We start from the raw sequence: 17,033 nt of genomic DNA, 5'->3' as shown, positions 1-17,033 counted from the left end.
AGAGAGTGTATGACAGACAGTGTGTGTATGCATATGTGAAAATGTATAGTGCTGTGGGGTCACCTATAGTGCAACATGAACCCAACATCCCAGTTGAGACCATCCTCATGAGAACCAAGCTTGGCTATCAGCCTCTGTTCAGTGACTCTGCATTACTTGTATCCTCAAGTCCTCTTCAGCGTATATTTACCTAAAGATCCAAGGCCGAATATCCTTGACCGCTGAAGTGTTCACCCACTGGGAGGGAACATCCCTGTTTGGCGATTAGTGCATGGCGTCCATTCATCTGTTGTTGTAGTGTCTGCATGGCTTTGCCAATATACCATGCCTCGGGGCATCCTTGCCTGCAGCGTATGAGATCAACAACATTGGCCAAATCACATGGGTATCTGTCGCACACTCGGTGGGTGGTGTTTCCACGTGTGATGGTAAAGTCCGTGTTAATGATCTGACATGTCTTGAACAGGTTGCCGTGGCAGGGACGTATGGTGTCGTGGTTGATGTTGTCCTGAGGGTTGGGTAGTTTGCTGCAGACAATGGTCTGTTTAAGGTTTGTTGGTTGCTTGAAGGTGAGAAATGGAGGCATTGGGAAGATCTTGATCAGGTACTGAGTGCCCTCAAATATGGGATCACCACCCCAAACAAAAACCTGCAAGTAAATTAGGGAGCCATGGTTTCCTTGTTGTGCTCCCCACATGGCGAGTTCCCACCACTGAGTTAACACCAGCAGCGATAGGATGAGACATTTAACTTAGCTTGAATTGACCATTTAAATGTCTCCATTGCAGGCAGAGTGAGAGAGCAATCCACAAGCATTCCCATCACAGACTTGATTATAGTGGAGCTAGAAAAAAGGTAGGGTCTGCCCCAGCCACTTTCTTGTCAAATTAAATGCCCCTTGCCAACAAACTCACCAGGAGGGTTGGCACACAACCTCTTCCCAGTTGTTTTGAGGTGTGTGCAGATGAGAATCAGCTCCTTTTTCAACACTACCTCTCTCTACCTTTTCACTGCTTCCAATCTATCAGATTTTTTTTCTCTGAGATCTATCACAGAGTGAGAAGAAAATTCCTCCAACTAAATATAATGAAGTCCTAAGCCAATGTCTTCAATTCCTGCTACCACTCTATTCTCTAATCTTGTAGTACATCCTTCTCCCTGCTCATTGACCAAGCCTGAGCCCACTGTTTGCAATCTTGGTTTTGTATTTAACCCTGGGATTACCTTCTGACTTTATATTTGCTTCTTAACTATAACCACCTCTTTCCATCTTTGTAGCATTGTGTGACTCCATCATTGCTTCAGATTCACTGCTGCTCAAACCCTCATCTTGGCCTTCTTGCTTCTAGACTTGACTATAGCAATGCATTCCTGCCAGTCTTTACATTCGACCCTCTGTCAATGTGTCATAACTCCATAACTCTGACACTTAGTTTGCCAACCTGCAGAACTGGGGTGGTGACCTTGAGAGATGACTAACTCCTTCTCCCCAAAAAGCAAAAACTCATTGAATCAAGTTTCAATTAGCACTTAAGACTCTCAGCCAATCAGAAGCTTTTGATAGAAAAGGTCCGCCTTCCAAAATCTGCCAGCCAATCAAAGCTTCTATGACCTAAAAGTTGTCGCTGATGATCCATGTTTTTGGGGATCAAGCAGGGCGGTTATTTCATTTTGATTTTTGTAGAGTGGGGGTTGTGAGGAGAGTTGAGTTGTGGAGGTGGAGGCAAGAGGGAGACCTTGAATAGCCACCCCGACCCAGCTTGGGACAAATGGGACCCACCCCCCAACCAATTTCTACAGGCAGACCACCCTGTTTTTCTCACCAGTAAACCAGCCACCTTTCTGCCCTGCCAGGAAGGCAGGTAATCAGGTTGGTAGTAAGTTGAGACTATCAAGTGGTCATTTGTAGTGCCCTAATTGGTGACAGTTTGAGCTGGTTTGCAAAGGACCATTCTTGCCCAGAATTTAATTGTGGGAGCAAGACGAGGTGATTAGCACAATTATTTGTATTTTTTTTACCATTAATGAAAGGATAATCACACTTCAAGTTGTGTTCATTCACCATTTTTATTCTGCTGATCCACAGGGATACCTGATTAAACAAAGTATTAATTCTCATTCTTGTTCTCAAATCCATCCAAAGTCTGGGATCCTCCCTATCTCAGTACTCTCCCAAAGCCTCACAATCCTCTGAGATCTGCATTGAATTTTAGTCTCTTGATTATCCCTGATTTTAAGCACTTCAGGTGTTTTCAGGGGCTAAAACCCTGAACTATAGGATTTCTCTTACAAACCTAACTTCTTTTTCCCCTCCTTTTGCTATTTTGTTAAAATGTGTCTTTTTAAAGCTTACTGTTTGACCAAGCTATTGAAAAACTATCCTTTCTCTCTTCTTATTTAGCTCAATTCAATTGTAAATGTTCCCAGGAAATACCTTGGAACAATCTGTATGTTAGAAGTGCGACATAAATGCATATTTTTATTGTACAGACACCTTAGATTATAATCTACCTTCAAAATAAGGATCCAACTCACAAAAATCTATGACTACAAACCAAAGTGCAGTGCCACAATACTCATGCAAATATGATGTGAAAATTGTTCAATATATTTAAATTATGTATAATAGATGCAGAGCGTTGAATATTGACTATTCAAACAATCATGCAGAGATGCACATGTGAATATCAATGTTACAGTGAAAATGTAGCAATGTAAAGTTTGTGATTATTAATTCAATAGACTACAAGTAGATGAGCAGCAGGAAAATATTAACCGATAACTATCTTCATGTATGGGGTCCTATTCATATATTCTGTTCATGAAGCTGAATTTTTTAGAGTGCTTTTACAAAAATACCAAATTAACAAAGTTGCATGACTGATATATTTGAAAATTAAATTGTCTGAATGAAATTGTCTGATTGGCTCATTACTTATATAATCATAGGGCAGGGTTTTCACTCTGCAAAAGTAGAGATGACTGTGACGACAATATTGTATTACTGACTGGTGCAGAAACCCCCTGCTAGCATGTTCCTACCTCTGGCCTGTTTTCAGTGAAGCTATTTTTTGTGGTTGACGTAATGAACATGCTGGCAGGAGGCAGCTATTAAGACCAATTAAAGTGTCTACTGTTGGCATAAATCACATGCCATTTGGTACTTTCTAAACACCAGAGGGGCCTCCCACTGAGGCTGAAACGTGGCAGATGGATGGAGCTGGCCTCCTGGCATGAGCCCTGAGAATTGGCTGCTCCAATTGGATGACCCAGCTGAGGAGCCTGCATGCCTTTTCTGTAACAGATCATGCTCCTTATAGTTGGCTGGTGAAATAAGTTCACAGAGGCTGGTATCCTATCTACAAGTCTCCCTATATTTACATGTGCGCAGTACATGGGCCCTGACCAGCCTGCTCAGAGCCAATTGCTAGAATGAGTAGACTCTCTGAATCAGAGATAGTAGGAACTGCAGATGCTGGCGAATCTGAGATAACAAGGTGTAGAGCTGGATGAACACAGCAGGCCAGGCAGCATCAGAGGAGCAGGAAAGCTTTCCTGCTCCTTTGATGCTGCCTGGCCTGCTGTGTTCATCCAGCTCTATACCTTGTTATTTCAGACTCTCTGAATCTCCTGTTTATATCTGTCAGCCAGGGCTCCCTGATTGGGGCTATTAACTTGGTCCAATGAGACCCACCTGGTCCTGGTTCCAATCACTACAGTTGCCTCCTTGAAAATCTGTCTGCCTGTCTTTATTTCTGGGCGCCTGGCCATCATTTCATCCCAACAGCAGGAATAGAACCTGGGAAGTAAAATCCAGCTTTTAGAATCACAGAAAAGTGACAGAATGGAAGAAGGATTTTTGGCCCATCATGATGGTGCTGGGTCTCTGCAACAGCAACTCAGCTACTCTCCACCCTTTCCATTTATTGCTGCATTTTTTTTCCTTTCTTTTCAGGTACTTATTTAATTCTGTTTTGAAAGCCATTATTACACCTGTCACTCCCAAATCTGGAGTGATTAGCTCAGTCTTACCAACCTACCCAGGTGACTGGAATTCCTTAACCAGGTGTCATTTTCATAAATCTTTTCTGCACACTTTCCAACCTTTCACATCATACCTAAGATCTGCAGTCCAGAATTTGGCACACTACTCCAGTTAAAACTAGACAATTGATTTGTAAAGGTTCATACAACTTCCTTGCTTTTGTACACCATGCTTCTATTATAAAACCTGGACTCCTGCCATCTTCAACCATTTATACAAACATTCCCATAGATATCACCCCTGATAGTTCCTTGATTTTTTCCTTGCCCTTTAGCATAGCTAGCCTGCACCATATGATACTAAGGTCATTGCTTCCCAACTATTTCCCTACTGATGCCGTTTGACTCTCTAAAACCAAATCCTGAAGTAGCCCTGTCCTGATTGGGCCAGAAATATACCACTTAAGAAAATTCTCTTGGTCAGATCACAGATTCATAGAATTGTTACGGCACACAGAAGGAGGCCATTTTGTCCATTGTGCCTGTACCAGCTCTTCAAACAATGTTATCAGTCTCCTGCCTTTTCCCCATACCCTTGCAGACTATCTCACGTCAAATAATCTTTGAATGCCTCTAAACAAATTTTCAAAATTCTTACATCTGCTTCACCCTAAACTAGACAGGATTCTGGAAAATCAAGGAACGTTATTTGTAAGCTATAGCTGATGGCATTGGTCCGAGGAAATGAAGAGTATGCTAAGTTATCTCTGAAGTTTTCAGGGAAAAATATTTTTGCGCTCATCATTCTCAACATCTGTCAACTGGGATTTCAGCATGCAGTATCTGATGTCTGTGGTCAACAAGTGAAGAAGTCTTTGATCACCTTTTTCTGATAATGTTTGTTGTCTGGGAAAATGGTGAGATCCTGTTGAGGTACTGAGGAGTATTTTAATGCTATAATGGGGAATAGTGTCCTCGTTCCTTGACAGTGTATGATCAGGTCCTTTGCTGTTATCAATGCCAAAATTTACTGGCTATGAAATTCCAAACGTAAGGCCAGAAATACTGAACGGTACTCCCAAATCTCTGCAGCTACACACAAAATCTTTGCCAGAAATGTACAGCTGTCTTTGTTTCTTCATATACTCATCTGGTGAGTTGTGCTTTCTGTACTAAACAGATCACAGATTGCAATGCATTTGCACCATGCAGAATTTATAAACCCCAAACTGACATGAGATCACAGCTTGAAATGTGTGACACAAGTGATGGCAAAACTGTTAGTCTCCATCATCATTTTATCCATAAATGGGACAACAGCTTCCAGAGTCAGCACATATATAGTTAAGCACGGAAATCTAGCAGTTACAGTCACCAATTCTATGTTTCTTCCTGTGTTGATGTCCTCCCAGATTCCAATGGCGTGGAAATCACTGAACTGATGCCCTTTGATGCTACTAGTCTTGCTGTGAATCCCTTTCCTATTCTACTGTAAAGATACACTAGGTTCATAATTATTACTGAACAGTCTCAGTGTCCCTGAAAAATAATTATATTTGTGCAATGACAAATTTATTCCTCACTTTTACCTCAAACTTTTTCAAAATATATTTATAATATTTCAGTTTCTCTTTTCATCTCGATTTTATGTCCTGACCATTTATTTCACTTTCTATGCAATTTCACTGAAAAGTGAAAATGTCCAGTGTGTTTTACATCCTGGTTTGCTGACTGAGAAAATACTCTGATGTGTTTGACTGCTGCTTACTTGGCTTAGTGATATCTTCCTTGTCAAACCTCTGGAGCGCTCCTTGATTTGACATCAGATTCAAACTAATGTCTCCCATGTTACAGAGATCAACTGAATCTTTGTGGGCATCTTTCTTTAATGGCACTGGGGAGCACTGTATTTTCACAACCTTCTGGATTCAGAGCCATGGGTTTGCAAGAACCACCAGGTGCTTTTGTCTGTTTCCAACAAACAACTAATAATGCACTTGCAATGGAAGGGGGAATAATGCAGGATTACAAGTCCTTTTAAAACGACATCCATTATTTATCTTGTTATTCCTAAGATTTTGAGCACTGGCAGTTGATAGCATTTCTTGTTTTTTGAAAACTTCCCAGTCTTAGAAAAAAATGCCTATATTCTGAAAAAGGAGGAAAGTAGAAACTCACAGGCTTGATGTACACGACTACAGATGCAAGAACATTCAACAGCTTTTATGTGATTCGAAACAAGCAACTAAAGAAAGTAGAGAAAAATGACTTTAGCCCATCAATTATATTCTCAGATTCTCAGAAGCAAATTGGTATTATATGCATAGTATGGAGAAATGTGTCAAAGGTTGTAACTGCATGTGTTGACCATTTTGTTTGTTTAAAATAGAGAATTAGCTTGCTGACTTGTTTAATCTGGCAATACTAATTGAGAGTGTGCAAATTTAAAGAGTTTTACACAAAACTGCTACTTCAAATTTCAGGATCAGCAATACATTAGATTTCAGCTGAGCTGTCATAGCAGCTTTCCTACCACTGCCATTCCCAAAGCAAGAGCAGCTTCAAATATCTTTTTTTATCTGACACATTGTTTCCTCAGAATCAGCAAAATGTGCAAAGTTACTTTATGTTATACTTGCATTATGAAGTGAGCCTTGAACAAATCAATCCAATTGGCCCAATTTAGGCCTCTTCACAATATCTTGTCCAAACCTGATCACAATTCTCCCTTAAAAATAAATCAGTTACATCTGCATCTCTTGAGATGTATGCCATTATATTAGCAACTGTTTTGCCAAAAGATGATTTTCTGATCATCACTGACTGCCAGAGACTTAATTATTTCAAATAATATTTTTGACAATTCTCTGTGCAATGTATTCCATTAATTCTTTCATGATCTAATGGCTATTTTAGAAGTATCTGCTTCTTGTAACATTGAAGAAAGGCCCATTTAGTTGGTAGCTAAGTGTTATCCTTGGACATTTTGAAGAAAAAGTACGGCTATGCTACTTGTGAACAAAGGAATCTACAGTCAATGGATGACATATATGTACTTGAATATGATCTTGGATTACAGGTGACTTTTAAAGCAAACAGTTGTTCAATCATTTTGTCATATCCAGCAGTATTGACTATGTTCAACACATTGTTTGAGATTGTCTGAGGATCAGATAGTTAATTGCACTTGACATCAAGTTGTTCTTTTTAAAAAGAATGATAAGACCCCTTCACATTGATCAGCAACAATATCAGGAAGAGATGACAGGTTGATCCAAATATTTATAAACTGGTATACATTAATTGCGAGGAAGGATCTAACAGATTTTTGATTAGAACATATAGGAGGTCTGGGTCGATTCCCAGAAGCTGGGACCATCAAGGAAAGGACACCTGGTGTAAGAAAATTCAACCATCACATCAGAAAGACAACTACGCCTTTTAGTTATCATATCAGTAGCTATGGTACTGGGTTGTTTCACGGGAAGGCATTCGATTAGGTTCTTGTTGACAGTGCATTCCACATAGTGAGCACTGCGTCCTCAGCTGTTGAAAGAATTCCAGGATGAGTTATTGCAGTAAGACCAGCATGTTATTGCATCAACTGTATTATTTTTCATAGCTGCCATTTATACCATGATCACAGGAAATGATGATTGCAGAACTGATAATCATACTTCCTTACAACCATTACTTTCTTTTTCCCAAATGCAGAATTTTAATAAGTAGCATTGATTTCTACCTATGCAAATAAATTTAGATTGGGATAGATAATATTGTTTCTTAAAAACATTCAGAGGTTGCTGTATTTAGGGCTAATTTGCAGCATTATCACAGTGAATGAAGCCCTTAAATTTTGTGCATCTTTTAGAAGTCAAGCTGTTTCTTTTGGCTACTTACATTTCCAATTTTTGCTTCTCATACATTGGGCTGCTTTCGTGTCTTTGCCTTACAATGTAACATCGCATTATGTTGAATTTTTCCACCTTACACCGAAGAGAAGGTCCGTGTGTAACAGCAACCTCCAGAAGCAGAAGCAAAGGCCATGATTGCCTGTGTAGCTTAGAGAAAATGCTACAAGATTTTCTGGTTTCAATTTGTCTGGGGGTGGGGAGGAGGGATGTTTGCTGGGAGGTGTTAATTCCAGCTGGAAGCTGGGAGAATGATTTAAATAAAAGTCGTGGATTTAGGCAGCATCTTTGAAGCTGTCAGCAGACTCCAGGCAGTTAAGGCAGAAGTCCCTGTAAGCTTTCCATAGCTCATTGTGCAGAAAGCTGGATGAAGGAAGTCAATGCGCAGAGTTTGCATGAAGTTGCTGAGCAAAATCGCAACTTAGAGAAATTCAGTGACAGTTCAATGAGGCTATCTATTTGATAAGGGTTGTAATTGTGACAGTAATTAAATGCAAGGAAACAGTCTTAGGCATTCTAGGGGGCCCACCCTTCGGAACATTTCAGGACTGGCTACCCATGAGGCACCAAGGGCCAACAGCGGCAGCAGAATCATACACCACCTGCAAAGACATCTGCAACGTCATGGCCTTGGACACCCCTCAGTCCGGCCATCTAATTACCACACAATCAGTCTATTCTCAATTGTCAGTCAAGTGAAGGAAAGTGTCACCAATAATGCTATCAAGCAGTATTTGCTTCGCAATAATTTATTCACTAACACACAATTTCAGTTTTGCCAGGGCCAAACAGTTCCACAATCACTGCCATCTAGAAGGACAAGGTCAGCAGATACATGGGAACACACCCACCTCCAAATCACTCACCATCTTGACTTTGAAATTTACTGCCATTCCATCAATGTTGTTGGATGAAAATTCTGGATATTCCTCCTTAATGGTTTTGTGGCTCTACCTGCACCAATTGAATTATACCACCCCACCACCACCTTCTCATGGGCAGTTAGGGATAGCAATAAATACTAGTACAGATAGCCTTGCCCACGTCCCATGGGTATATTAAAAAAAACATGAAAAGCATGTTTGTCAAAACTGATACTTTCAGTTTTTGGTAGACTATTTTTCTTCACAATGCCAGAAATGGCAAAACAAAATCCAAAATCTCGAGGAAGCAAAAACATTAATAAACCTTCAAGTTAGTCATATACTAGTTCCTGTGTTTCATTTATCAGGCTTCAGGAACAAAGTCTTTGGAGCTCATTCAGTTTGCCTTAGGTAAATATCAATCTGTTTCTGCTAATATGACCAAATAGTCATCTGGTATAGTACAGCATGGATAAATGATTTTCATTTAGCTTGTGCAGAGCATTAAATTTAAGTCTAGAACAACTCAATGACCAATCTGTACTGCAGAGTCAATACAATAATAACTACCTCACTTTTAGATTGTTCAAATTATGAGTCACATCAGTGATGCACATTGCAGCATATGAAGATTTCTGAAACTTTAAATGATGAGCCAGTGTGACAACATTTGGATATTGTTAAGCACAGAAGACTTTTATAACCAACTTTGTAGTTGTATCTTTAGGCCCCGACGATTTAGCATTGCTTTATGGCTCTTCAAATTCTACTAATTCCATGAAATATATTTAAATGTCATATTTATTTGATACTTTCATGTATTATTTTCTTATTACTGAGAAACCTCTGGCAGGATTGTGAAAATTCAATATAATTAGCATGGCTGTTCAGCACAGATAGGCAGCTCTAACAATTAATATTAAGAATGACTTGTCTCAGACAACTTACTGTCGGTCATCATTCAATTTATTTAAGGGTTTATGCAAATTTGATCAGTAATCAATGGTGTATATTGAATCTACAAATTAAGTTGCCCAAGTGGAATTAGTTTATCTTGATTTTGAATGTTCTGATACCTAGATATTAACAATCTTACTTTTATCAGCATTCTACACTCTGCATGCTGATTAATGAACCACGGCAAGCATACAAACTCCTTAGCCCAGAGAGGTCATTCTACACAAGACTGGAGCTATTGATGTTCTGTTTTAAAAGCAAGCTAAGCTTATGGATAGATGGTGGTCATAAACAAAATCCACGATTAATAATTTTTAAAAACATACTTAAGTAAAATTGGATTATATTTAGAGAAATACAAGTATGTTCTATATGTAAAAGATAAATGTTGCCAACTTTAATTAAAAATAGTGAACTGCAAAGGTTTACTCAGAAATAAAAATCTATGTTTGTATTCTGACCCATCTATTAATGGCCTTACGAGAATCCACTTTCTAACAGTGACTTTAAAACGTTCCAAGGAACTTTGGTCCATGAAACAATAGGTTTCATTCAACATTCTATAAAATGCTGCACAGCATAACTATGAAGAACAAATTAGTACAACGATTCTGTTGAACTAGGAATTCAATCCATGAAACAGAGACATTGGAGTTCTTTGATAATGAGCTGAAGTAATCCTGCAGGATAGAGCATGCAGCAAATACTAAGTTTGTAAGTTGACAACTGAGTCTAACGTTTTTTTCAATAATGTATGGAACTTCCTTTAATCGAGTTTAGAAGCAACAATTGCATTCCAGGCAATATCCCAACATCACATACATTAGAACTGCAGAACAAATGTTGCTGAAATATTTAAGATGCTAAAAAATATTCCGGCAAATAGTCACAGCATTAATTTACGACTGATTTGAGCACCAAAAAACAAATACCCTGCAACATAATTCAACATTGTTAGTTAGATGCAGCAGTTTACATGACCCATAATATATCCATTCTAAAATGAATAATTTATTTGCAACCAAATTATTGTGAAGCTAGCTTGAAGTGTAGCTCAAATACGGGTCTCTCCACCAATGTTTCTGTGTAATAATGTATCAGGTTCTAGCTTTTGCCTGGATACTACACCTCAGTGACATTTATTTACATATGTATTTTGTGTCTTGTGTACCTACAAGCTAAACAACATCCAGGGAATAAAGAATGAGTGAAATCATATTGGTTAAATATATATGAATTACTCTTGGTTCAGACAGAGATCATTCACTCTATTTTAATAAGTCTTCATTTAATATTAATGAATATCAATTGCATTTTTTGAATTGTTCATCCACTTTCTGCTCATAAATTTGCCAGTTATTTTCCTCTTCTTCATTAACCAAGAATTTATTTTCTCATGTTAGTTTGGCTAATTCCTTATATTTTCTGTTATTGCTTTTTAGCGACAATAGTTTGAATGAAAACACTTCTGCTCATCATGCCAAAAAAATGCCATATAACGAAATTCCAACTTAAGGAATTCTGTGAGATGCAGCTTCACATTTTGCTCGAACCATGTAATTAAATGCCATTGAAATAGTATGTGACTGGTAAGTAAGAAGCCTAAAAATTGAAAATGAACTATGAATTTGAATTTAACCTACTCCGTTCAACAAGTATAACATATACCTTGAAAGGCATCCATATATTCTCAATCAACAGGCACAATACTGCCCAAGCAACAAGGCAAAACTAAAACTGACATTGTTGAACAGACCAATCAGTTTTTTTTCTATCAGTAGAACTTCCAACAATCCTTGAATGGCTACCCATCCCACACCAGAAACAAGCATAAGTTTACTTTTGTATTAGGGGAATTTCTCTTTTCTTTTCTTCACAATTCAAATGTAGATTTTATTTTGCAGTTGCATTTTCATTTTACTTCATAAAGACAGTAAATTAATTGTATTTCGCACTTACTAGTTTTTCAAACCCACATTGTTTGAAAGCACAAACAATATAAGAAAGTAGTTCACTGTTTAGGTTTACAGTAAAGTACATTTCTAACAAAATCATGAATAGAAATTACAACAACCTTATTTATTTGCCAAAGTGTTCAGAGGTTTCTAAGTTTTCCTAACACATATCTCTGAAGACGTCAAATGGGTTGAAATGATTTTTTTTCTCTGAGTTCATTTGACAAGTGTGTGCGATGATTTTAAGTGAATCCCCTATTGAGGAACAAGTTTCTTATTTCAATAATGTTAACAATAAAACATCAAGTGCTACTGTTTCTCAAGATACTGCTGTGATCAGGCTTGTAATTCACTGCAACATAGGAGTATGGTGCTCATTTCCAATTTTCTAAACACGTGACAAACTGGTGTTGTAGATTGGTTTCCTGTTAAAAATGACCACATTTTATTGCTGGGAAACAAGAAGTAGTGGCTTCTTTAACAGTCAGTGAATCCAAGATGCTGGTTTTATATCACGGCAACAAGTTGTTTATACTGATTGATTTGTGATGTGTCCAAGTGGTGACAAAATATTTTTGAAGAAATAGTGAAACTGTTTTAATACTTAAGCAAACACACATTTACAAAGAACCTGATGGCACGTTATGGTTAAGCACTCATCAGTATGCTCTTTATTTTTTAATTAAAAGGAGAATCTGTTCAAAGATGATTGTGTTCAAAAAGCCACTTGTCTTTGTTAAAATGTGGTCATTAGGCCTGTTCATCCTTCTTGTTAATGCATTCGTAGAATCAGTTTGGTTTTGGCAATCTATAGTGATTAACATTTATCATTGTTCTGGTTGTTCTGGTCAAACCAGTGCTGTAAGGCTCAGTTTTACCTTTTCCTTCTGTATCTTTCCAACAGTAGTGATTTAGACACAAGATAAAAGGTCTGAAAAGACAGTACACACATATCCCATAATGGGGATTGCATTTTCTCATGTTATAGGCTTTGATCATTGGTACTTTTTGCAATTCTTTCATTGACAAAGAAGTATATCAACTGAGCTGCTGTAATGTACTCTTTGCAATGAACAGACTTTGATGTGACTGCTCATCTATAATATAGATCACCATAAAAAACAAACAAGTAGAAAATAAGGGCTCCTTACCAAGAGGTTGTCCGGCAACTATTCTGGAATTTTCCCCTGCCACTGCTGCACGGGCATTCCTTTCACTCATGTATTGTACAAATGCATATCCTTTGTGCACAGAACAGCCAACTATCTTTCCATATTTTGCAAAAATAGCTTCTATATCTGCTTTTTTCACAATAGCAGTGTTGAGATTGCCAATGAAGACTCTGGAGTTGATAGACCTGGGATCATTTTTATTGGTAACATTGCTCGTCTGTGTTTTGCCGGTCATTGTAGATGATCTTCACCTAAGACGGAAGAGAAATAATTCAATGTCCAAAAATTATGATTGCTATTCCGCTGTGATAATGAAATTTAAACCAAAGTCTCAAAAAGCAAGTAACTTTCCTCCTCTTAAACTCCAAGGGGCTCTTTAAACTTGCTACTTAAAACTTATCTTAATATCAATTATTTTCTACCAAGTCTCCAATCAACTCAGTTGGCAAATTAGTGTCATTCAAATTACACACAGTTGGGATTAGGCACTATTTCAAGTAATGGATTGATATGATTAACGTTTTTGCCAATAATGATCAGACATGTATCTCCTGGATTCAAACAATTGTGTTTAGCATCCCCTTAATATTTTAGCAGCTGATTTAAAGGCTCCATCAATGTGATTCTTTTTGCTCAAAAAATGTGCTGCAAAAATTGTAAAATCATTCATTTACAATTATTGCCTACTATTTCCCCAGAAAATATGCCACAAACATATATATATATAATTGGAAATTACTGACTGTTATTTTGGAAGACGAAGCCAGAGAAGCACTGTTTCAAGTTGACACTAATGAGATTGAAATTCCTCGCAGTAGCAGATTTGTTGTACACCCACATTTTGTGTGTGTGTGTGTGTGTGTACACGTGCAAGTCCTCAGTGGCATACTGGGAAATATTGATCTCCTCAGAACACGAAGTGGAAGATACATTGAAGACATGGTCTGCGCTTGAAGGGTGGAAAATTAAAACCTTGCCTTGAGAAATAGCAGCTCCAATAAAGCCAAGGAGAAAGAAAGAAGGTCACATTTCTCTCAGGGTAACTACTGATTAACAGTGGGATATTTTTCACATTTTTCTGTGGTTCTTACCCAATAGCTACTACCCAGACAGAAAACCTGCAGTAAAAGACTGCAGCCATGGAGTGGGCTGTAGGGCTGAGAGATGGGGAGTTGGAAGAAGGAAGGAGGTCACAGTGGGTGAGATCTTGGTGATGAGTGATATATTGCTATGATTGTGGTGGTCAGTGGTGGGTACCAGCAAGATGGAAGTATGATCTCCTGTTCTTTCTCACCCAAAGGCAGAGGAGAAAATGCAGGCTCCTTATGGATCCAAATATTTTTGTCCCCCATTACTGGTCAGGTTGTTTGGCTGACACTAATTAAAATCATGGAGAAATGAAGCCTCACTAAAAGGTTTTAATGGCTGATCTATTTCCTGACAGTGGATTTGTCTGACAGAAGGCAGAGTTGGGATAAAAGGCTCTTTCTCGGAATGGCAACCAGTGACGAGTGGTGTCCCGCAGGGTTCAGTGTTGGGGCTGTAGCTGTTCACCTCATATATTAATGATCTGGTTGAAGGGACTGGGGGAATTCTGGTGAAGTTTGCTGATGTTATGAAGATAGATGGACAAGCAGGTAGTATTGTGGAGGTGGGGAAGCTGCAGAAAGATTTAGACAGCTTAGGAGAGTGGTCCAGGAAATGGCTGATGAAATTCAACGTGAGCAAATGCAAGGTTTTGCACTTTAGAAAAAAGAATACAGGCATGGACTATTTTCTAAATGGTGAGAACATTCATAAAGCAGAAGTACAAAGGGATCTGGGAGTGTTGCTCCAGGATTCTCTAAAAGTTAACTTGCATGTAGAGTCCGTGATTAAGAAAGTGAATGTAATGTTGTCGTTTATCTCAAGAGGGTTGGAATATAAAAGCAGTGATGTGCTTCTGAGACTTTATAAAGCTCTAGTTAGGCCCCATTTAGAATACTGTGTCCAATTTTGGACCCCACACCTCAGGAAGGACATGCTGGCCCTGGAGCGTGTCCAGCGGAGATTCACATGATGATCCCTGGAATGGTAGGTTTAACGTATGATGAACGGCTAAGGATCCTGGGATTGTATTCATTAGAGTTTAGAAGGTTGAGGGGAGACCTAATAGAAACTCATAGATAATGCATGGTTGGGTGGGTTCTGGGAAGTTGTTTCCATTAGGCGGGCAGACTAGGACCCATGGGCACAGCCTTAGAGGGGGTAAATTTAAAATGAAAATAAGGAGACATTTCTTCAGCCAGAGAGTGGTGGGCTTGTGGAATTCATTGCCACGGAGTGCAGTGGAGGCTGGGACATTAGATGTCTTCAAGGCAGAGATCGATAAATTCTTGATCTCACAAGGAATTAAGGGCTACGGGGAGAGTGCAGGGAAGTGGACTTGAAATGCCCACAAGTCATGATTTAAATGGCGGAGTGGACTTGATGGGCCGAATGGCCTTACTTCCACTCCTATGTCTGAGGGTCTTATGGTCACTGGCTCCCAATTTGCTTATGTTGAAACTGTAAGTGAATGGATACTTGAAGAGGAGTTGAACATTTTTACAGTTTTTATTTTCAACTTCCTAACCATCCAAGTCCACCATTTGTTTGAGGTTGAATTTATCCCCAATATTTAATAGTTAAGTAGCAAGTAGTCCATCTGTGCAGCAAGGTCATGTTGGTAGCCACAGCATTGATTATGACACAATCAAATACAAGTTAGATGATCTTCTTTTCCAGAGAATAACATTTTGCCCAATTTGAGACATGAAATTTGATGAGTATAACATGCTCGGTAGCAAAAGGTGACTTTGAGCTCCTGGTTCCCAGAGTTCTCCAGAACTGGAATTTTCCTTACGCAGTATCTGAATCTGGTGCGGTTGACAGAGATTGATTGTTATGATTAATCGATAACTTCATTATCATTGTATCATGCAACTACAGAAATAAGAGGTGAAGCAGAAGACCTTGGCTTTTTATTGTTTAGGAATTCCTATATCGTTGCTGTTAACCCTGCCCTTACGATCTGTTATAGGTGTGGTTACAGGCTTTTTACCTTCAGCAAGTACCTAATGAGGTGATACTTATGTTAACTCCAATAACCTAAGAACAAGATGAGAATCTTGTAGTACTAGGGGAGACAATGCCCCAGTGGTATTATTGCTGGATTGTTAATCCAGAGATCTAGATAATGTTCTGGGGACCTGAGTTCGAATCCCGCAATGGCAGATGGTGGAATTTGAATTCAATAAATAAGTGGAATTAACAGTCTAATGTTGACTGTGAATCCATTGTCGATTGTTGGAAAAACCCAATTGGTTCACTAATGTCCTTTAGGGAAGGAAACTTCTGTCCTTACCTGGTCTGGCCTACATGTGACTCCAGACTCCCAGCAATGTCGTTGACTCTGAATTAGGGATGGGCCACAAATACTGCCTAGCCAGTGATGTCCTCATACCATGAATGAGTATAGATTTAAAAAAATGATCAATAGCCGTTTATTGCTGCTCCCGGCATTTACATATATTCTAATCACAAGAATTGCTGTGTCTGGACTAGTACTAAGCAATTTGGATAAAATCTGTCGCACACTTTTCCCAGCAAGTCATGCTGCAAGTGCCTCCAGCAAGAAGAAGATTGAGACCTTTATACCGTCAGGTCATGTGCCCTGATACAGTGGCTATATCATAAGGATGTCTTTAAAAGATACACTGCAGACTAGCTGTGAGGCGAAGATAACACTGCACAAGCATCTGCAAAACTTCTTCTGAGGATGCCTTCCTTAAAGTAGCTACCCTCCGAAAAAGCCTCATTCTGAAGAAGGGTCCCGACACGAAATGTCAAACTTTCCTGTTCCTCTGATGCTGCTTGGCCTGCTATGCTCATCCAGCCTCACACCGTGTTATCTCAAATTCTCCTGCATTGACAGTTCCTACTATCTCATTAAAATTGCAGCATATCATTTTGTGGTGCTAGTCACATTTCATGTCCACACTAACAGAACAAATACCTTTTGGGGAATTTGGGACACCAATAGACAAAGGAACTTAAATAGTACCGTAAATGCACAATGAATGGCTCTTTAAATTCTGAAGTAACCAGCAGATCAATGGAATTTGGTTGTCCTTTCACATACCTGACCACCCTGAAAAATCTGTCAGAATC

The 17,033-nt window shown here is 38.8% G+C and overlaps 1 protein-coding gene across 5 annotated transcripts in view; it reads right to left on the bottom strand.

The window, feature by feature from the left end:
• The window catches only part of LOC125452014 (RNA-binding Raly-like protein), a 797,454-nt gene that overhangs the window by 436,375 nt on the left and 344,046 nt on the right, over nucleotides 1–17,033 (bottom strand). For all 5 annotated transcript variants that reach the window (XM_048529893.2, XM_048529894.2, XM_048529892.2 and 2 more), the window contains one exon: nucleotides 12,822–13,093. In XM_048529893.2, the coding sequence (XP_048385850.2) occupies nucleotides 12,822–13,077 (256 nt within the window). In that variant the 5' untranslated portion in view covers nucleotides 13,078–13,093. The remainder of the gene's footprint in view (nucleotides 1–12,821; nucleotides 13,094–17,033) is intronic.

This window comes from Stegostoma tigrinum, chromosome 5 (assembly GCF_030684315.1).
Source record: "Stegostoma tigrinum isolate sSteTig4 chromosome 5, sSteTig4.hap1, whole genome shotgun sequence".
Lineage (NCBI taxonomy): Eukaryota > Metazoa > Chordata > Chondrichthyes > Orectolobiformes > Stegostomatidae > Stegostoma > Stegostoma tigrinum.
Note: the sequence above shows the minus strand (reverse complement) of the source record. Positions and strands in the feature narration are given on the sequence as shown.